Source organism: Amaranthus tricolor, chromosome 2, assembly GCF_026212465.1.
Source record: "Amaranthus tricolor cultivar Red isolate AtriRed21 chromosome 2, ASM2621246v1, whole genome shotgun sequence".
NCBI classification, from domain to species: domain Eukaryota; kingdom Viridiplantae; phylum Streptophyta; class Magnoliopsida; order Caryophyllales; family Amaranthaceae; genus Amaranthus; species Amaranthus tricolor.
This window is the reverse complement of record NC_080048.1, coordinates 14,241,556-14,264,639: the sequence shown is the minus strand read 5'-3', so window position 1 is coordinate 14,264,639 and position 23,084 is coordinate 14,241,556. Positions and strand designations below refer to the sequence as shown.

The following is a 23,084-nucleotide window of genomic DNA, read 5'->3' as shown; positions in this document are numbered from 1 at the left end:
CACGCGTCGCGCGCCACCACAGCCACTATGCCCATAGCCACGCGCCACCACAGCCACCACGCCATAGCCACGCGCCACCTTGGCTGCCACTGTGCAGTCTCCCTCTCTCTCTTACCCCACTTTGTGAGCTACTTTTTTTTCTTGTTTATTTATTGCTTTAATGTTCAAGTTTTTGTAAGTTCTTGAATGTTAGTGTCAATTTCAGCTATAATTATTAAATCTTGCTAAAATGGTTATGGGTGTTAAAATCATGGATTGAACATGGGTGAGTTAGGGATTTTATTAATGGTAAAACTAATGGCTGTATGTAATACTTTTGTGTATTTTGGTGGTGCTCTACTGGACAGTTTTGTATAAGCTGAGGGTGAGTTTTATTGTTGTGGAATGGTGGCGATATTAGTTGTCGTAGTGAACATTATTTGTAGGTTTAATAGTGCTTGCTAGTTGTCATTACTATCTTTGTTAATGGTGGTTGGCTTTGTAAATATTGTTAATGGTTGTTGTTATTGTGGTTGATATTACTAGTTGCTTAGAGTTGTCACATTGGCACTCTATGGTTGTTAGTTGGGCATTGTTATTGTTATGTGTTGTGAGTAAGTTCATTGTCATTGTTGAATTGAATTATTTGTTGTTGTAGGTTGCATAACCTTGGTATAAGTTAGTTGTGAGCAATACAAGTAACTTCTTACATTCTTGTTTGTAATCACAAAGGATTTTGAATAATGTAGTGAAGTTCATTGTAAATCATTGCTATTGTGAGTACTATCATCGTTAATTAATTAAAATGTATCACATGGTAGATATTGATAAATCATGGTATTATTTTAATTGCAAGTTTTATGGTTGTCTCGTACTCTTTCATGAAATTATCCGTAGAACATACTTTGTTAAGTGGAAAACTTGTGTTCTGGTTGGTTGGATTTAAGGGTATAGTTCATGAACGAGTATATGTTTGAGTTGTTAGTGTAGCTAAGGTGTGTGTTAGCATGACTTTAAGCATGTTTGAATGGTTGATGAGTAACTTCTTTTAACTTGAGAAACTCTTAAAAAGAATCAAGTACACTTATAAGTTTTACCTTAAATATGTATAGGTGTTCGTTTCTTAGGACAATGTAAACCTCGTCTTTGGTGATTTTTGTTACTTTTGACGTGCAACTGCATTTATAGGTACGCACACGTAGTAACTAACTACTATATGCTTATGTTTCAAAGTAGTACCATATTTGCAACTTTATGCATTGTATTAGAACTATGGAGTACTAGCAAGTAAGCCTAGCTATTGATTTCGATTCTCTTGAACCTAGAATGATATAGATGCATAGAACGAAGGTATTAGTAGAAGTTGAGAACGTTTCCCTTATTAATAGAATTAGATTATGTTTACCGAGAGTTGGAATGATTCCTCTATAGATGAATTCAGATTTTATTTGAGTTGCTCAGTGGGCTTTGCTATCCCAGGGCTCTTATTAATAGTAGAAAGATAGAGTTCTTAAGTTTGATTGTTGTGACTCTAATGATTTAGTACCTTAGTTGGTTTAGTTCCTAAGGTGAGGTTCGAGAGGACCAGCGTACGGGGGTATGCTCATACTTTTGTCACCGGGCGCCGGTTGGCCGATACCGCTCCTTGACCGAGGTGTTACCATGCGGGCCTTGCAAACCCCAATATGTTGGCCTCCCCCCCCCCCCCACTGGATTGGTACCCCAACAGGTTTTGTTTCCCAAAGGTAGGATCCGAGTGGATCGCTGGAGGGGATATGAGCTCATACTTTGCCATTGGGCGCCGGTTGGCCGATAACGCCCTTGGCTTTGTCACATAGAGTTGTTCTCATGTTTGATTGACATGACTCCACTAACTTAGTACCTCGTTTAGTTTTGTTTCCCAAAGGTAGGATCCGAGTGGATCGCTGGAAGGGGTATGAGAATACTTTTTGTCATCAAGCGCCGGTTGGCCGATACCGCTCCTTGACCGAGGTGTTACCATGCGGACCTTGCAAACCCCAATATGGTGGCCTCCCCCCCCCCCCCCCCCAATTGGATTGGTACCCTAGTGGGTTTTGTTTCCCGAAGGTAGAATCCGAGTGAATCGCTGGAGGGGGTATGAGCTCATACTTTGCCATTGGCCGTCGGTTGGCCGATAACGCCCTTGGTATTGTCACTATTTGAGTTACCGGTGGGTCTTGTAAACCCCAAGGTTCTCAATGATAGAAAGTTCATTATTGATAGAAAGGTTGTTTGTTGATAGAAAGATTATCCATTGATAGAAAGTTTATCCATTAATAGAAAGTTTACTCATTGATAAAAAGTTTACTCAAGTTTATTCATAGATAGAAAGTTTATTCCTCGATAGAATGTTTATAGTTGAGATAGTCGTGAGTCTTGCAAACCCCAAGGTCTTCATTGATATAATAGCTTATGCTAGTGAAAGTGCCCCTTGGGTCTCGCGAACCCTAAGGGTTATCATTCATAGAAAGATTACGCCTTAGTTAAGTTACCTCGTGGGACTTACAAACCCATAGATAGACTCTAATTACTCTTACTTTATGGTAAATAAGCTCCATTAGATCATACTTTAGCACTAGGCGTTATGTAGTGTGTTAACGCCCTTAGTTAAGTTGATATCATACGTGACTTATAGAGGTGTTAGAATTTTGATAAGAGAAGTGTAAGATTATCTGGAAAGGAAAAAATGAGACTAAGAAGTATAGATGAATGAGAACTTGTTATTAGTTGTACTTTGTGCTTTATGCCTTATAATCCTCCTTATATTGTTGTACACCGGCCTTATTATATTTGATGTTAGTTACTAACGTGTACGTGTTTGTGTTTATGTTTGATTATTGTAACTTTCTATGATGTTTCTGCCATAATACATTTGGCCTATGATTTGATGTTGAGCAGCAGGATCATCTTAGATAGGTGTAACAGTTATTGGAGCTTCTTTTGCATTGCATTTGGGGGATAGTGATGAGTGCAAAGCATAACTCGTGTTATGATACTGATCTTTGATTTTGTACATCCTATATGCCTCTTGTAAGCTTTGAATTGTATATGTTTTGGCATGAGGCCTTGTGTCCACCTTGTATTATTTATACTTCCGCTGCGTAGTTTATTGGTTTGTATGGATTTAAAGTATCATGTCATTTTTAAAACGCAAGCGTTTACACTAGAACCACAATCTATGCTTGGCATGTTGAGTAGAAGAGTCGGCGATGAATCTTTCCGTCGTGGTGTGAGATAAAGGCGATGATGCCCTATATAAGTTTAATTATTGTATTGCGCTTTCTAATTCATCACGGACTCGATTTTTAGAATAAATGCTGCCGAAATTTCTACTCTTAGTTTTAAAAAGATTATAATTATTATTTTAATTTTATTTTTAATGTAACACCCGAATTTCCTCCCGTCCTTTGTGGTTTTGGTTTTGTGTAAGGGGTCGGAAATTAAGGGGTGTTACCGTTATCCGTTTAGTAACAAAGTAACAAAATATTATAAATTCTTAAAGCTTGGTGTCGTTCCGTGAGAGGTAGCGACGCTTGAGATGTTCACTCTATGCAAAAAGGATTAGCACTAAGTGCTGAAATCATGTGTCGGGAACATAATGTTATTGCACCAAAGTGTTGGCCTACGTTTCTCATTTTTTTATTCCTTAGCTCTACTTGCTCTCTCCAAAAGCTTTACTCATCCTTTCTCCAACGCTTTTGGGGAATTAGAAGACGTTTCCATAGCATGCTATAAGGTTGGAATAAAGGTGATCATTTTACAAAAATTAACAAACATACTACCTTACAAAGACCATTCACTATGGTGATTCACCAATTCACGTCACCCCATATACTATTTTATCTTTCCATGATTTTCTTACCATCTTTATCACACCAATGAATTTTATATTAACGGTTCTCATATTCTCTCTTTTACGTTTTACTATACCCAAAATGACACAACTTGTGTACCTAACCAACTATTTGACTAACATTGCTTAAATTATCTTTATAGAGACATGCTTAGATTGAAAGTAAATATTGAAGAGAGAATAAACGTCAAACTAAAACAATAAAGTTGTTAGATAGGAAATTAATTGAATCCGGTCGTTGAAGGATGGAAGAATTGGTTGCGAAATAACAAAGGGATGGAAGAACAATTAATTCCCTCATTTTGGGGATAAATTCACCCTAGGGGAGGATGGAGAAATATTTCTCATCCCCCTTTTTTCTTCATATTTTTTTTACAACTTTTTGAATGGCTTCGAATGCATTTCTAATTACATTTAATACATTAACTTGGATTTTTATTTCCCTTTACCAAAACAATACATTTGCCACATCTATGTAAATCCAGTAGATGTGATCACTACATGTCTGATGGTAGCTAGAAGCTCCCGCTCCTCTTAACTGATTCTCGAACAAACACTCGGTGGTCGATGCATATTAACTTCAAAAGAGAGTTTGGGAGTTAAAGAAGACTCATAAATATTCTGCTAAAAAACACAAGACATTAAGGCATTTGCTTCTTCAGGCTCCAGCTCCTCTTAACTGATTCTCGAACACCTCTCCGGAGTTCATTTCACAAGCAACACAGCCCTTAATCTGACCTACTTAGTCATACCCTTCCCTGGATACATTACTATCTGTACAAAAAAGAAGAATATTACTATTGATTTACTTGCAACAAAACAAAACAGATTTCTAAATCTGAACTACTAAGTCACACCCTCTGTTAGTGTTATCTGGTTCAAGTATCTTTCGGCCTCTGTATACATCTAGTATTATACTTCGATATATTTTATGCATCTACAAAAGAACACATCCATTCTAGTCAAACACCCTACTAAAGACAAATGTACATGCTAACATTACTATGGATAGTATAGCCCATTTAACTTGTTCATATGCAAGCTGCATACTGTATGCGTTCTCGCATTCTGCCCATCATCACTCGCCTAGTACCAGTAGGTATCCTATTGCTGTTTCTTCAAAGCAAACATGGTCTACTCCAAATCTCCCTTGCAGCTTTTCCAGTTCCCATCCGCAATCGGATGCACTCGATGGTAGTAGCAAGCAGCAGGCAGCAAAAACGTCTATATTTTGAACCTCCTTGTGGCAGCTACTACACTTACGCAGCAATACACACTACTGCCTCAAGGACCACAGCACTGACGCTGCACGTCTGCTGCAGCGAGACTGAACTGGTGCACTCCAGTACCCATGGCCTGCTGCAGCGAACCTGTACTAGTGCATTCATAGTCATTCTTCATTTAGACTTTTACAGGTATAATTTACATAGAATAAAAGGTATGCAGGCCTGTATTCAACCCAAATCAGGAAACCACACTATGTAATTGTATGGTTCCTTCTCTGTGAGTTGTTTGCTTTCGAATAAAAGGTATGCAGGCCTGTATTCAACCCAAATCAGGAAACCACACTATCTAATTGTATGGTTCCTCTTCTGTGAGTTGTTTGCTTTCGAGTGAAACTTTGATCTCCACTTTTCATTTGAAAACTCATTGCTACCATTTCCAGGAACAAGGTATCCTCCACAACTTTTGCACACCTGCTATTACTTTTGTTAGTAAATAATGTTGTATTAATGAATGACTTGAAGAGATTTACAAGCACCAAAACTAAGTTACAAAATGAACAACCTATTACATAAACTAGTAATAGAAATGATTACAACCTTTGACAACCAAATGAAAATAACCTTGAAGAACTTGTAGACTTTGTAGTCTTCGAAAACTTGATACCAAACCAAGGCACGTAAAATCGCTTTCCTAAAACGTTATTCCGCCTACAAGGTGCTTAGGCTAAACCACTTGGAATACGTTTTGAGATACAATGGTTTGCATTCAAATATATGCACTTATATTTGAACAATGTGACGAACAAGAGAGTGTATGAGCAATCTTTGAGGTGTTAAATGAGAGAGTTGATCAGGTTCTATCACTTAGAAAACTTGTAGAGAACTTGGGAGTATTTCAGAAAATATGTTTTCAGAAAATGAGAGAATGAAGTTGTGTTTAATCCTTCTTAACTTCCTCTATATATAGGAAATTAAATAAACTTCCATGTTCCTTGAGGTGTAGTCCATAATGCCAACTTTCTTAATCAGTTTTTGACTGGTTAATGCCAAGTAAACGCACTACTTACAAGCCTCACATGCCACTTAAAGGACAAACCGTTTCTGAACTTTTCAGAAAAACCGTAACTCGCGAGCCGTGATTTTTGACGCGAGCCGCGACTTTCTATTGCACTAAACAGAATGTTTAAGTGACAAAATCTCGAGGGACGACAGATTTCGCGATCCGCGAACTCGCGAGCCTGCCATCTTCCCTTCTGTTTTTGGCACTGTTTTTCCTTTCCCTTTGGACATTAGTTTTAAACCTTAGTCCTTACTATTTGCATAGTACCTTTGGCATAATTTAATTACATGGATTATGTACTCTAAATGTCCAACAACTTTCATACTATTGTGGTATATTTAGTGCAGGATCTTTTCCATTGTTCCCTCTTCCTCAGATTGCAGTCCTTTGATGCTTTATGTGGTGGTGAGTGATGCTGTGAGCTTGGGTTCCAAGTTTAGCTCCCCTCCGGATAGTAGTAGGCCAATGATTCCAAAATCCTGCACAAGCTACACCAACAAGCACCAAAAAACAAAACGAAAATACAATTCAGGTCTGTCAAGGTACAGTTAGTAATACTCACTGATTTTTGCTGTTTTTCCTTCGAGGCTTTTCTGGATTCTTGTTTTCTACCGCATCTTCCTGCTACATTGTTGCGACTCAGTCCACCATGTTGTAAAGTATACTTGTGAATACACACTAATGTTTTTAGATTATTGAATCTAAATACAACTTGAAGTGATATTACAAGCACCAAACCAAATTACAAATCGTTAACAACCTATTACAAATTATAGTTTAGAAATGTCTTACAACAATGACAACCAAATGAATCCCAATGAAGATCTTGTAGACAATTATGTCTTCGGATACTTGATAACAAACCAAGGCACGAATCTCGCTTTTCGAAAAACGTTATTCCGCCTACACGGTGCTTAGGCTTTACAACTTGGTATACATTTTTGAGATACAACGGTTTGCATTCAAATATAGGCACCTATATTTGAACAATGTGAAGAATAAGAGAGTTTGTGAGCAATCTTTGAGATTAAATGAGAAGAGTTGATCAAGTTCTTTCACTTAGAAACTTGTAGAGAACTTTGGAAGAAAATTGAAAAGGATTTCAGAAAATATGAGAAACGTTGTATGTTTTGCTTGTTAATTTCCTCTATTAATCGTGGAAATTAGTAACCTCCATGTACTTTGAGGGCTAGACCATATTGCCAACTTCCATCGGTTTTTGACTGATCAAAGACAAATAACCACAGTACAAGTCATGCCTTACTTGCGAACTTAAAGGAAAAATCGTTCTGAACTTATTTAGAACCGCAACTCGCGAGCCGCGAGTTTTGTCGCGAACCACGAAATCACATCGATCAAAACATAATGTCACAGAACACTTTTCGCGAGGGGCAAAAATTTGCGTGACCAAGCAATTCGCGTGCCGCGAAACAGCCTTTTCCCTTTCTGTTTTTTTGTCTTTGTTTATCCTTTCCTTTTGGACATTGGTTTTAACCTTTGTCCCTACTATTTTCATAGTACTTTTGGCCTATTATATACATAGTACATTTACATCGATTATCATACTCTAAATGTCCAACACACCATACTCCCAAAGCTCTGTAGCCACTGCTTGTACTGTACTATTGCCTTCACGTTGTTTGTAATGTCATAGGTGGTGTAGTGGAAATCTTTGATTAGATCCTTTGCCCAAATACCCACTCTTATCTTTATCAAATACCTGACATTTTCCCAGTTTGGTTTCACGCTCTCAAATTTTGTTCTATTGCGTTCAAACCAAAGGCTCTAACTGACACAAAACAATATTGATGTCCATATTGTCTTTATTTTCTTATTCCTGTGTATTATGATACCAATACATTCATGAATGACGTTGCAGCACCGATTAGACTAGACACCCTTTAGATTCCACCACTATATACATCCATCCATGTTTCCCTTGCAAACTTACAAGTGACCACAAAATGGACACATAGCTTGGTTATGGTCAATCACATTTATGCGCATGAGGTACTCAGCAATTTTGAGCATATTCAATGCTGCAAGCCAAAGCATGACTTGTGCTCTCGGTGGTGTATGATTCTAGTCACCTGAGAAGGTAAACTATGGTTGGGCGTACGTATCTTGTTTATCAAATTTTTAACAGAGAACACCCCACTAGATGTCCATTTCCAAGAGGTAGATTCATTTTTGCCCCATTGTGGAGGTTTGATCTGTATAGTTATCAATAGGTCTTGCTAATCCCCTTGTTCCCATGACTATAGTGGTCTTGCCCATTTTATTTGCTAAGACCACTCATTCCCTTGCCATACACCAACATTATTGACAAACTCATTTGGCCGTGTAGATTTGGTAAACAACCTAGGGAATATTGTTTTGACTGGTGAAGGGCTACACCAAGTATCCACACACTATATTCTTAATTTACGTTTCTTCAAATGTATACTTTTGTTCAGTTTTACCAATCCATACACTGCAATATGTGTAAGAATTATCAAATTATCAAATTACCAATCCACTTTATTAAATAACTACATTCCTTGCAAACTAACCAGACTTCAAAAAAATTCTAAGCCCTTATCAAACCAAAAAATGTAGTTATAAGTTCAAACACGGGGCTGCCATGTAACAGTTCATGTTCATTTAGTTCAGATTTCAAGAAGAAATTACGTAATTCTAAGACCATGGGTCATCCTTGACATACAACACATTTACCATTGCTAAAACCCATTTCAAAAGCCATAATCATAGCCAAAAGTTTTTTACGAGAAGCCTTGTAAACCAAGTTTCAAAATTGAAATTTGTTGTTTATAAGAATAGCACATTTTTGGTCAACCAATACCAATCTTTAACAAGAAATTCACTTTAAGAACCAATATTTCAAAAAGGCACACTAACGCTATATTTAAGATGCACTATATTAGATCAAAAAATTAAGCTAGTTCTATAATTCATTTTGTTGCTGACAATATTGTGCTAATAGCAGAAACTAGCGAGGAAGCTAACACAAAATTAGAGTGGAGGACGTTTCAAGAAGACAAAGGGTTGCCTATAAGTCGTATCAAAACAGAATATTTGAGATACAATTTCAGTGAGATAGACCATGAAAGAGTCCCCGAGGTTACCATTGGTCAAGATGTAATCGCTTGTATGACCAAGTTTAAATATTTAGGATCTGTGATACAGAGTAATGAGGAGATCAAAGACGATGTAACACATCAGATTCAAGCAGGGTGGCTTAAGTGGCGAGCGACTACCATGATCTTATGTGAAAAGAAGTTTCTCACTAGACTAAAAGGTAAATTTTATCGAGTTGCAATCAGACAGGCAATGCTTTATGAGGCAGAATGCTAGCACGTTAAGAAGTCCTTTGAACAAAATATGGATGTAGCAGAGATGCGTATGCTAAGGTGGATGTGCAAGCACACGAGGATGGATAGAATTAGGAATCAAGAGCTGAGACAGGGATTGCCCCATTATCGGCAAAGTTGTGTGAAAACAGATTGAGGTGGTTTGGACATGTGAAAAGAAAAACTGCCAACGCACCCGTGAGGATAGTGGAAAGCCTCATAGTAGAGGGTAAGAGAAGTTGAGGTAGATCTGACGAGGGAGCGAATGTAAATATTTCCTCCGGTCTCGACTAGTTTTCAAAAACCAATGCACATTTTTTAAGACACAAATACCCTTGTACATAAAGTATTGCAATGGTAACATATTTCAAAAATAAAGAGTACAACTAAGTTGCATGAGCAACCGCCCAACACCAACATCACCACACCACCGTCCCTCACCGAATTCACCAACACCACCATGCACCATTTAACTCACTAACACCACCATAGAAAATAATCCCACTACCAACATCACCTTACCGACCAACATCAACACTCATCCCAACTCCACTACAATAGGCAACAAGGAAGCAATCTAGCACCATAAACATCACCACCACCACCACCAAACTATCATTCACACCATACAAATTGTCACAAAAAACCAAACTCAAATCATCAACGACATTAACTAGGCAACCATGTTCCGTCCACCATCAACCCAACACCGACATGTGAAACATAAATCAAAGTACAAACCAACACCATGAACATAAAAAAAATCCACCGCTATTGTCAGAAAGCAACATCAAAGAAAAACAGTCACGAAACTACTCATTAAAACAAGAATCCATCCAAAGGTAAATTCATTACTAGATATATAACTAAAATGACAAATAATCAATAAACCCTATTAAATTGAGAATAAAAGATGGACTTATTAAGTAGAGAGAAGTTCCTGAAATGAATAATGAGCATAGAGTTGATAGAGGTTGAAGATGATAAATGAAAAGCAAGAAAAAGAGGCAACTATGAGATGGAAGATGGGTTTTCGAATTGAGGGTTAGATTTGGAGAGAGAAAGTTGTGGTGGGCAGTGGTGGTGGTTTGCAAGGCAGTGGATAGAGAGAAAGAAAATGGTAATAGATGTGGGTTTAGAATTGGGAAGAGAGAGAAAACTATGAAGATGGGAAGTTGAAGATTGAGATGATAAGGTTTGAAGGTAAGGTACTAAGGTTGAAGAAGATGAATAAGGGTCATATAGAAGATGATATAGGAGATATCATAAAATAAATAGAGATATGAGATGATTTAGATTTATTAAGTTGAATGGTTAGACAACTGTTGTAAGAGTTCTTCTTGTTGATTTTTTTTAGTGATTTTGAGTTTTAGAAAATGAGTGAGTGGTGATATTTTTAAATGAGGGGTATTGATGTACATTACCTTGTTTTTTTATTTGCCAAAAAGGAAAGCGTAGCAACTAAAAGATATTGTCCGTAGTTGTAGGGATTGTAAAAAGTGAGCTCAAATATGAGAAAAGATGAGGGTGTCAAATAAATGAGACCAAAGATGTGAAAGAATGAAAGGGACGATATGAAAAATGAAAGTGAAGTGTGACAAACAAAAAGAAACAGACAAAAATGAAAAATGTGACGAACAAAAAGAAACGGGGGAGTATAATGTTTTTAACAATATCACCTAATGTCGAATGGCAAAACTCTTTTTGATATAAAATAAGTATATGTGATAACTACTATTCTTTTTTCAATGTTACCATTTTTTTCAAAGTTGCATCATAATATTGTATATTCTTATGTAGTTTAGTTTTAACTTGGAGTTACGATGGAATATAATAATAAAGTTATTACTTTTTTTGTAATATAAGATATATTTCATATAAAAAATATATATTTACTTAAGGGGAAATAGAAATAAATTCCCTGATTACAATGCAAAATTAAAAATATTTGGTGATATTTACTCACATGTCATTGAAAAATAAGATAGCCCTCATAACAACACACTATTATATTACCAAGCAATGTTACAAACATATTGTAAATCATCATATTATACTTTAATTTTAAAGAAATAAGATTCAAGGAAAATGGTGCTCAACAAGCAAAGATCTAAGCATACGGAGCTGTTGAAATAAAACAGCAATGGTTGGCAGGTTTGCCAAATCTGAAGGCAACTTCTTGAGGCAGTGTCTTTATGAATTCAAAAACATGGCTTCTAGCATATTCTCTGAAAGGGTCACGGAATGGCCTGGTAAATTGATATGTGAAAATTACATCTTTTAGGTTGATGGAATTCTCAACTACATAGGTAGCAAATTCAATGTCAATTGGCAGTCCCAGATAGCCAAAGTGTTGCAAGGTCTTCAAGTTTTTTATGGGACGCCCTTTACGCTTCACAATATTCCTTACACGTACATCGCAACCCAGTAAATATGGTGAGAACTGCAAGATGTGGAATACATGATCATCATACTATAACACTAGAATATTTTAATGGAACTTTGCCCATTTGGCCATTTTGTACATAATAATGTAGAAGCTCTCAAAATTGAACTTTGTGAAAGCACAAATTGAGAGGGAAACCAACTCTTAAAAGGAGAATAATCACTCACATTTACCATGATGTGTGTCCTTAATGTCCTAATGATACAACCATCTTATTCTTCTTATCTTTAGCCATTAATGTTAAGTGAAGTAAATTCCTAGCACATGCACATGCACACGCATGCATACACACACAGAAGATGAATAAAAGAAGGGGATAATGGTTTTGTTTTATTCAAGTGCAGAAAAAATTAAGGTAGTCGAGAGATGAGAATTTTTTAGAGGACAAGAGTTGTCATAAAATAAGACTTTTATTTAGGCGCAACGGGATACTCTGTTTACCCCATTGAAATTTTTCACACTATCCAAGTCCCTTATTCAATTCTTAATATTAATAATATTTATATTGAAACGAATCAAACAAGATTACACTTGACTATACTTATATTTCCTCCGTAACAACATAGTTGCTACATTGATAAAATGTACACAATTCATCAATCAACCTTAATATGCAATTTATTCTTAAACAAGAAGTTTGAACAAAGTCAAATGGGATTTTGTTTGATTCGACTTGATGCAAAGATTAATAGTATCAATTTTTATAATTTTTTATTAAGCACAACTATAGATATTAAGGATTGAATTACGGTGCCGAGGAGTAAAGAATTCAACTTTGCCAGCCCTTGGCTGAATAGCATGAAAAGTTAAATGTAGCAACTTGTTTGTTACAGAGGAAGTAGATTAAGAATAAAATACAAATTAGTTTGATTGATGAATAGTATTAGTGATAAGCGGGAAGTATACACAAATTATCAAATTTACTTGTAAGGATATGTAAGGGGATCTACCTTCAAAGTGAGCTTTTCCAGGACTGGAGATTCCTCGATCAAGTAAGCCCACCCAAGTAGGCTTTCCTTACCCTTAGCTCGAACATGGAGTTCTAAATGCTTAAGGTTTGACATGATAGGTGGTTTAGATATACCCAAATTCCACTGCATAAAATAATGATAGTTGAATAATGATAGTTGATTATGAATATGTCAACAAAAAACAAGCAAATATAACGAGTAGAATAGTAATTATTGGCAAATCTCCATGGAATTAAGATTTATTCACAAAGACTTATCATCGTGGTATACCTTGACATTGACACGCGTGAAAGCACACAAGCACAAGTGCCAACTCAAATACTCCAGCTTGGTAAAGTATTGTGAAAGATTTCTATAAGCAGAGGCCACAACCTCTCCCCTATAAAATCCATTTCCAATTGAGACCTTGGAAAGCAATGAGTCTCTAACAATCAATGATATAGGTCGTCCGTGCAGAGTGAGCGACACAAGTTTTGGGGCCTTAATATCGATGCAAGACAAATAACAATTAGATAACTCTAGATGTTTGAGTTGTAGGGATGTTTGAGAGATGATTATGTTTTTCAAACCGAATGACCCGTGAACAATGCGCATACTCTCTAGGGCATGGCAAGAAAGAAGAATGCACTCTATGTCTTTGTCAGTTACATTAACAAATTTGAGACACAGAGATGTTATGGAAGCCAAACTAAGATGCAAACCACGAGACAACCAACGAGATTCAAGGGGCCAAGTATAGCGACAAGCCAATGGCACTTTTCTGCCAACTTGTGGTGTGAAGTTCAATTCAAGTGTTTTGACCTGTTTTGCCAAAGCAAAAGCTAGCCACTTATCAATATCCGACTCATAGCTTGTATCCAAGTCGAAAATAACCCTTAGCTTGTCTATAGTCAAGCCACGATGAGAGTCAATAACACTGTTCACCATCGTCGTAAAATTTGATCTTCCTTCAGGAAGTAACAGCGGATTTCGCGCAACAAAATGCAGTGTTGGGAAATCATCTTTGAAGACCAAGATGGGAAAACATCGCCAAAAGTAATTCCAGGTGCGCGAAAGAACACTAGTTTGTGCAGCTTCCTTGATGGTGAAGAGGGACATGATGGACATCAAAACATCATGCGGCAACTGACTCAATCGATCTTTTTCTTCATGGTTCTGAGTTAATAATAATCATGACATACAATGCAAATAAAACACGGGTCAGCATATGACATAATTTCAAAAGTCTCAAGTTCAATGAAAGAAATACCATGATAATTGATAAGGAAACAGATAATATGCACCTGATGCTTGCAAGATTTGAGCGCAAGCCATGTCTGTTTCCCCATAATTACACAATCAACGCTGCAAAATAAATAAATCAGTGCTCAAGATACTTATACGCCAATCTAAATAAATATATACTCAACTAAAAGACTAGCAAGTATTGCCACTTTTGGAGCCTGCCATTGCTGGCGCACCATCAATGCATCATAAAACAGGCAGCAGCTGTATGGTGACGTGAACATGACTTATCACAAGCTGGCACGGCAAATGAGCCGCAATCTTTGCCACTAGCCAGTTTGTTGAATTTTATTGTTGGGCTTAAGGTAAAGTTGTGGGGATGAAAGAGTTATCATTTTCACCACTAACTATTAGGACAGGCTAATCCCCACTTTGCTAAGGCCAGGCAAATGGACATGCATATCCACATGTCTTATTTAACCTATGGTGGGTTTAAGGTTTTAGCCTCATACTATCTCAAAATTAGTAGCCACCTACCGGCCCCTTATACGAAACCAAAATCGCAAAGGACGGGAGGGAATACGGGTGTTACATTAAATATAAAATAAAGGAAAAAATAAAATAATAATAATAATAATAATAATAATAATAATAATAATAATAATAATAATAATAATAATAATCTTTTAAAGCTGTGAGTGGAAATTTCGGCAACATTTCAACTAAAATTCGAGGAATAGAAAACACAGTAAAATAATTAATCTAATCTGAGGCATCATTGCCTTTAAAATCTCATACCACGGCGGAATGATTCATCGCCGCCTCTTCTAATCAACATGCCAAGCATGGATCGTGGTTCCAGTGTCAACGCTTGCATTTTAAAAATGACATAATACTTAAAAATCATACAAAACCATAAACTATGCAGCGGAAATATAAATAATACAAAAGGAGGACACAAGGCCTCGTACCAAAAACATATACAATTTAAAGTTTACAAAAGACATATAGAAGCTATGAAATAAAAATACAAACGCATTCTCCCCCAATGCAATGGAAAAGAACCTCCAATACATGTTACATCTATCTAGGATGATCCCGCTAATCAACATTAGACCATTGGTCAAATGTATCATAGCAGAAACAACATAGAAAATTATAATCAATCAAACATAAAACACAAACACAAACACATACATGTCAGTAATTAACACCAAATATAATAAGGCCAATATACAACAATATAAGGATGATTTCATAAAGCACAAAGCACAACTATCAACAATTAATCATTCATCTTTACGTCTTAGTCTCATTATTTCTTTTCCAACCCGAACCATGTGTCGAGCATGGAATGTGAGTCTTAACAGTCCTCTTCACAAAAACATAAACTCTTATAAAACACGCGTAGTATCAACTCAACCAAGGGAATTAACAAAATACCTAATGCCTGACCTTATGAAGCTTATCTACCTTAAATTAAGTGTGATCATAGTCTACCCTTGGGATTGTAACTCCCATGAGGTAACTTAACTTAGGCACACGTCTCACAAACATAAACTATTCTATTAATGAATAAACTTTATATCAACGAGTAAACTTTCTATCAACGAGTAAACTTTCTATCAATGAATAAACTTTCTTGCAATGAGTAAACTTTCTATCAATAAATGAACTTTCTATCGATGAGAACCTTGGGGTTTGCAAGATCCACCGGTAACTCAAATATAAACTTTCTATCATACACTGTGACAAAACCAAGGGCAGTATCGGCCAACCAGCGCCCAATGGCAAAGTATGAGCTCATACCCCCCTCCAGCGATCCACTCGGATCCTACCTCTGGAAAACAAAACCCACTGGGGTATCAATCCAGTGCGGGGAACCAAATTGGGGTTTGCAAGGCCCGCATGGTAACACCTCGGTCAAGGAGCGATATTGGCCAACCGGCGCCCGATGACAAAAAGAATGCTCATACCCCCTCCAGCGATCTACTCGGATCCTGTCTTTGGGAAACAAAACCAACTGGGGTAATAAATCAGTGGAGTCACGTCAATCAAACATAAGAACTCTATCCTTCTATTATTAATGAGAGCCCTGGGATAGCAAAGCCCATTGAGCAACTCAAATAAAATATGAAATTCATCTATGAAGGAATCATTCCGACTCCAAGTAAACATAATGTATTTCTATCAATAAGGGAAAAGTTCTCAACTTCTACTAATACCTTTGTCCTATGCATCTATATCATTCTAAGTTCAAAAGAATCGAAATCAATAGCTATTCATGTATACAACTTACTTGCTAGTACTTAATACAATGCATAAAGTTGCAAATATGGATAATACTTTGAAACATAGGCATATAATAGTTAGTTACTGCGTGTACGTACCTGTAACCGCTATGGCAAGGCAAGGAGTCGCAATAATCACCTAAAACAAGGTTTTACCTTCCTCTTATGAACAAAGCACCTAGATAAGTTAGAAATAGAACTAATAAGCCTACTTATCTACCTTTTTAGAGCAACTACAAGTCAAGGAAAGCAATCATTCACCCACTCAAGCTAAGCTTTCAGTTATTCCAATACGCACTTTAACCACTCAATACTAATCAAATTACAATCACACATGAATTATACCATCAAATCCAGACTGAGCACAACTGACATTGATAAGAAAGTAAGTTCTAAGGATAATTTCATTAATGAGTACAATTCAACTTTATAAACTTGCAATTATAATAATACTATGAATTATAAATACTCGCCATGTAATATGTTAATTAACTAACAATAATAATACTTATGATAGTAATGATTTGAAAGGCACTTCACTACATTATTTAAAGTTCCTTGTGAATACAACAAGAACGTAAGAGTTACTTAGATCGCTCACAACAAGCCCCCTACAACTTATGCCAAAGCTATGCAACCTTCAACAATGAATATTTCAATTTAACAATGACAATAAACTCACTCACAATACACAACAACAAAGATCCCCAACTAAAAACCATACATTCACAATTTAACAGCTCTTAGCAACTAATAATAACAATTTACAACCACGATTACCTAACAACAACCATTAAAGATATTACCAAATCAAAAACCATTAACAAAGATAAAAATGACAACGACTAATAACCACCACTAACAACTAACATTCCCTACCACTACTAACAACTAACATTCACTACTAACAACAATATCACTCCTAGAACACAACCATTAGCAACCACTTGACAAGAACCAACAACCACCAACAATAAATCACAATTATCAAGCTCAACACTAAGAACTTAACTTGACCACCCAATAACGGTATATTGACAGCAGCTACTACCTAATTAACCACCATAACCATTACTGAATAACAATCCTACCACGAAATTCCTCCAAAATAGGCTATTAAAAGCCTATACAAAGTTGTCCAAGAATTAAACACACCACCAAAATAGGGCATAATAGCATACACCACTAATAATTCCACCCTAATTCAAGCCCACACCAAAGTAAACTCAAATTACACATTACTTCTTACCCCTAACACAATCAAAGTAGAAAGTATTCAAGTTAACAAGAAGAATAATCAAAAAAAGGAGTGTAAAGAAATTATTGAACTTTAGCGACAAAATAAGCTTACAATGTATTGAAGTGAGAGTGGAGGGGGCATGGTGATGCAGAGAGTAGCGCGGTGGTGGTGCTTGTGGCTGCGTGTGAGGGTCGTGGGTCGTGGTGTGCGCGACAGTGGAGGCTGTGGTGGTGCTGCGGCGCCTACGCGTGAGGATGTGGGGTGCTGTCACGCGTGAGACTGGCCTGCGAGGTGGCTGCTGTTACGCAGTTGTGCCGGTGGCACGCTGGGCAGGTGGCGGTGTGGTAATGAAGGGTGAAAGAGGGAGGCTTGAGATGAGAGGAGGCACGAGTGAGAAAGGGTTTGTGAGGGTTTTGTTTGGTTTTTTTTTCTCCTTTTATTTTAGCCTTAATTCTCAAACCCTAACCCACCATAAACGATGAATACAAGTACTTACAAATAACACTTATTAGCCCAACTAAGTAAAATAATTTTGTTATGCTCACAATTTTTGTACATAATTGCGAGTTTAATTCAAACCTCTTTATTTTTATTAATTACAAACTTATACTTAATATAATGTAAGAACTTATATACATATATATATATAAATAATCAATTCAAATTAATTAAAAATAATATATTATAATTACAAAATCTTTAAAAATTATTATAATAAATAAATAATGACGTTATAAAATGACGGGGTGTTACAAGTGCAATTTACTCCAAAAACAAGTGCACAGGAGCTTATGAAAAGCGATGATGTTGGTGAAGTTCTTAAAGGATTTGTGCAACTTCTCATTCAGATGAAAAAAGATAAACATGCCCATGAAAGTATTATAACGGAATCCATGAATATCCGTAATAGCAATCTAGAGAAAATTATAGAAGATACACAAGAAAATCCAAAAGCATAATGCATGAAAATATAATTGTGCAAAAAAAAATCAAGAATTATAATCTACATAATCTGAAGATAAAATTTTCAAACACAGCTATACACCCACTATACCCGAAGACGGTTTTACTATGGGTTCAATGGGTTCAACTAAACCCATAGTAAACTGAAAAAAAAAAGCGAAAAGTATGAAAACACAAACACGTTTAAATATAATTTAAATCTCTTAACGAAGACATATGCGTTGGTAGCGCAATGGTAATAAGCATAACTTCAGCGCATCTCTTTCCCCACATGTGGATGGCGGTTCGATCCTTCCTCTCCCATATCATTTCTAATTTCTTCTTTTTTACAATATTATTTCATCATTTGGCCTCATTTATTGTTGTTTTTATTCTTTTAATTATTTTCATTAGTTATTGGAACCCCAAATTGTTTGGGGTTACATTTTGTCTTCTTCCTTCCCGTACTTTTAACCATTTTATCATCAATTGTTGTTTTCCCTTATTATTCTAGTTGGTAATTTAAAACATTCAAATTGTAATTTTTTGTCTCTTTGCTTCTTTAATTTTGTTCTCTCTAATTATTTTATTTGGTTATGTTGACCTCAAATTATAAGTTGTCGCTACTCAAATTTTTCCCCTTACATATCTTAATTAGTTGTTATCCTTTATTATTCTAATTGGTCATCCAAAACCCCCAAGTTGTAATACGTGATTTAAAATTTAAAATTTGAAATTTTAGACCTTCTTTTCTCAATATTATTTTCATCCTTTTACCTATATAATTGTGATTTTCCTTTATGGACCCCAAATTGTAATTTGGGGTAACATTTCTCTGCTTCTTTCCCTTTGTTTTAAACGTTTTTGTGTCTTTAATTGTTCACTTATTATTTTAATTGGTTATCTAAAACCCCCAAATTGTAATTTTTTTCCCTTGTGCCCCTTAATTATTGTCTTCCTTTTTTTTATTCTAATTGGTTATCTTGACCACAAATTCTAATTTGCCACAATATTGGTTTGTCCCTTTTCACAATTTTTTAACCCTACATCCTTTAATTGTTGATTTCCTCTGTACTTTAATTATTCATTTAAAATCCTAATTGTGATTTGTAATTCAAAATTTTAAAATTTAGACTATTGTATACATATTTTTAATATACTAAATTTCGAACCCCCAACGAAGAAAACCTGGAACCACCACTGACTATGCCTGCTTCATACCCACAAACCCACCTCATACCCGCACCCATAACCACCCATATGGTAAGACACGTACAAAGAGCTCGTTTATTGCAAAATAAATCACTTGATTACAACTATTGTACATGCAGGTCAAGCATCAATACACATACAAAACTACACATGTATTTCAAATAAAGTCTACATGACAAAATTGAATATTCAAACAAAATCCATAGTTCCAGATAAAGTTCAATCAAAACATCTAATTATTAAATTTACATTAAATATTAATCAAAACTTTCCACTTTCAAATTTTCATCCAAGTCAATTTCTTATATTCAATGAAAACATATCGTAGAATTATAAAAAGCTATTATCTTTGTTCCACTAATTATGTCCTATTTGATTTTTTGACACTATTCAGAGTTCACTCTTAATTTGTATTTTATTCTTAATCTATAAGTTAAAACATATAGTCAAGTGGGATCTTGTTTGATTCGTTTCAACGCAAAGATTATTAATATCAACTTTTTATAATTTTTACTAATGCACAATTAGAGATGTTAAGGCTTGAATAATTACCTAGGCAAACATGCCCAAACTACATGGGACAAAGTTACTAAAACGGGGGAGTATATGACAGGAGTTGAAGTGAGCATACATATAATTCCACTTTGAGGCATACACCATAACTAAAAATTTGGCTTTGATAGGATTGAAGTCAGGGTATGAAGAATCCAATCTGAAATAGTTACATAATAATCATTTGTGTGAGATAATTTTTACTTTGTGCTTACAGAATGCGATAGAGTAATAGATACCAAGAGGATAGAAATCAAGCAAGCAGTATTTTCGTGACAATTTAGAAATTTGCAAGTGCGGAAAGTTGTAATTTTGTTTCTTCATATATTCTCCTATGATTATGTTGTGAGCAAAACGACCTCCATAGTCATATGTAGGTTCAGTTGCAAGTTGATACAACATAATGGAACAATATTGATCTTGCAAATATTCTTAAGCTGAGGGTCATAATGTGTGGTGCGAAACTCATGAAAATTTCCCTAAGAAGACCATCAAAGGCTAAACTAAACTATAGCAACTTTTTTAACAGTTCAAAATCATAAATTAGGTAGATTTAAACGCAAAGCAAAAAAAAAAGCCTAACCAGGAATCACTAAAACCCTCGCACATCAAAGCCTAAACTAAAATATATACTAATCACTCAGTTCAAAAGTAAACACAAATTACGCGTTTGATTCAGTGAGGCGGTGGCAAAGGAACGAAATCATAGAAAAATCATATCTTAGCTCAGTGAACAAGTTTCATATCACCCAACAGAAAGTTGAGTTCAGTTTTCATTACCCTATTCGGCTTGAAGACTCAACTCTTTTAAATGATGATTATTCAAAACACATATTAATTAAACAAATAAATTAAGTAATTATATTTAGTTGTTTAAGTCGGTCCAAAATCATATTAAATATAAAGTGAATAATTAATATATATTTTAAGTTCGAAATATATTGTTTGATGAAGTATTTTTGTCCGAAATATTTTAAGTGTTGGTAGATTATTTGATAAACTAGCTAAGCTTGAAATATGCTTCAAATATGTTTAAATGACTTAAGTTCATTTTAAGGTTGAATTTATAAGTTTTGAAATAAGTTTAAATAGTTTTAAGATAATTATTTTTAATATAAGGTTATTTTCATCATTATCATTTGAAATATTTTAATAAGTCAAAGTATATTAAAATTAACTTTGAAATATTTTAATAGGTTAAAATATATTGAAATTAAGTTTGAATTATAAGTAAAGGAATGTTCAAGATATTTAAATAGTTGTTTAAATTACACGTTTGTGTTTAAATTTTGAATAAATAAATTGTTTGTAATTTAAATGTTATTACACGGTTTATATTTGAATATTTGAATTTAAATTAGTTGTTTTGAAATTAAGCTATACTAATTATAAACTTTCCTATAAATAAGATGGCAATTTAAATTGATACTAAAAATAGGAAAAGACAATTTAAATTAATGCTAAAAATAAGAATTAAATTTGAATAAGTATTTAGACGTTGGTTTATCTGGTTTTGCTGAGTTTTCAATATCTTGTATGAGTTCTAACGTGGCAGCACAACATTGGTTGTTAATAACAAAATACAACACACAATGACGTAGTTATATGAGCTGTCAGTGCAATGTCAGTTTGAATATAAGGTCAAGATCTTGAAGACTGTCTCAGAATAACCAGGTCAACAAAATTGACGAATGAAGCTTTCTTGCTCTACAAGGATATGTTGAGGCGTAACATTCATAAATACAAGGCTTCGTTCAAGGACTAAGATTGCAGCACCTCTTACAATTTTCTCTCTTATTGATATAAGATCTAATATTCTTTAAACGTTCAAAAAGAGTTGTAGTTCTTAGTTCATCTAGCTCTTACAATTTGTAATAGGATTAAGTGTTAATAAGAGTTAGATTTTTCATAGATTAATACGCCTAACCTGAGAATACTTTTTAAAGTGTTCGACTTGTAAATCTCTATTGTGAGATTTGGGATTTGCTTTTATTAAGGGACTTGTAAGACGTTCTTCAAGGGGAAGAACGTGGTGAGAGAAGATATTGAGATCTTCTTGTTTGTCTTAAAGTCGATTAATAAAAGGCGTTGAATCCTACGGGTTGGAAGAGAACCCATAGGCGGGGAGTAGGTTGTTTAGAACCGAACCTCGTTGACATATCGCGTGTTATTGTTTACTTTCATTTTTTGCACTTACGCTACAGATTTACAAATCGACCTAAAACTGTCCCAGAAAACAGTTTTGAAAGGTCACTCAATCTCTTGAGACATCCTTCCAGACAAAAATTTTAAACGGACATACTCTCTATTCACCCCCCCCCCCCCCTCTAGAGAGTATTCGACCTCCTATCAACTTTCACGGTTATTCCTCACCCCTTCCCCCAGCCTATCTTGTGATTCAAAAACTAAATCATAGCCCACGAAAACCTCAAATCACTTGAGTTGAATAAACATAGCACATCATTAAGTTTAAGACATTGAAGGTTTGGTAACTAATTAAATTAGTTTGGAAAACAGAAATACCGACCGAGATAAAAGCATGAGGAATCGGGTAGCAAGAGATGCTTAATGACAATGTCTGAGGGAGAGATTGAGGATTCCACCTCTACGGTTAGGTTTCACGAAATCTCAATTACTACTCCCTCAGTCCCGTATTAAAAGCGAAATTAAAGACCAAAAATTTAAGAGTTACCTTTTATTACAATATTTGTAACTTC

At 35.3% G+C, this 23,084-nt stretch overlaps 2 protein-coding genes across 7 annotated transcripts; one reads left to right on the top strand and one right to left on the bottom strand.

Annotated features, from left to right (window-relative positions):
* The first annotated feature begins 8,244 nt into the window (after positions 1-8,244).
* On the top strand, positions 8,245-9,493 carry LOC130805566 (uncharacterized). Its single transcript, XM_057670344.1, has 2 exons — positions 8,245-8,317; positions 9,123-9,493. Exons 1-2 carry the CDS (start codon positions 8,245-8,247, stop codon positions 9,491-9,493), a joined length of 444 nt encoding a protein of 147 aa, XP_057526327.1.
* Positions 9,494-11,474: 1,981 nt separating this feature from the next.
* Positions 11,475-18,122, bottom strand: LOC130804990 (F-box/FBD/LRR-repeat protein At5g53840-like). Of its 6 annotated transcripts, none has more exons than XM_057669579.1 (7): positions 17,773-18,122; positions 16,521-16,599; positions 15,824-16,134; positions 14,190-14,250; positions 13,177-14,061; positions 12,886-13,029; positions 11,475-11,932 (listed from the first exon to the last, which is right to left on the bottom strand). In XM_057669579.1, exons 3-7 carry the CDS (start codon positions 15,871-15,873, stop codon positions 11,600-11,602), a joined length of 1,473 nt encoding a protein of 490 aa, XP_057525562.1. In that variant the 5' UTR covers positions 15,874-16,134; positions 16,521-16,599; positions 17,773-18,122; the 3' UTR covers positions 11,475-11,599. The 6 variants fall into 6 exon arrangements, with proteins under 6 accessions (XP_057525562.1, XP_057525563.1, XP_057525565.1 ...); XM_057669580.1 differs by having other exon boundaries at positions 15,824-16,130; XM_057669582.1 differs by lacking the exon at positions 15,824-16,134 and having other exon boundaries at positions 17,773-18,121.
* Positions 18,123-23,084: the final 4,962 nt, after the last annotated feature.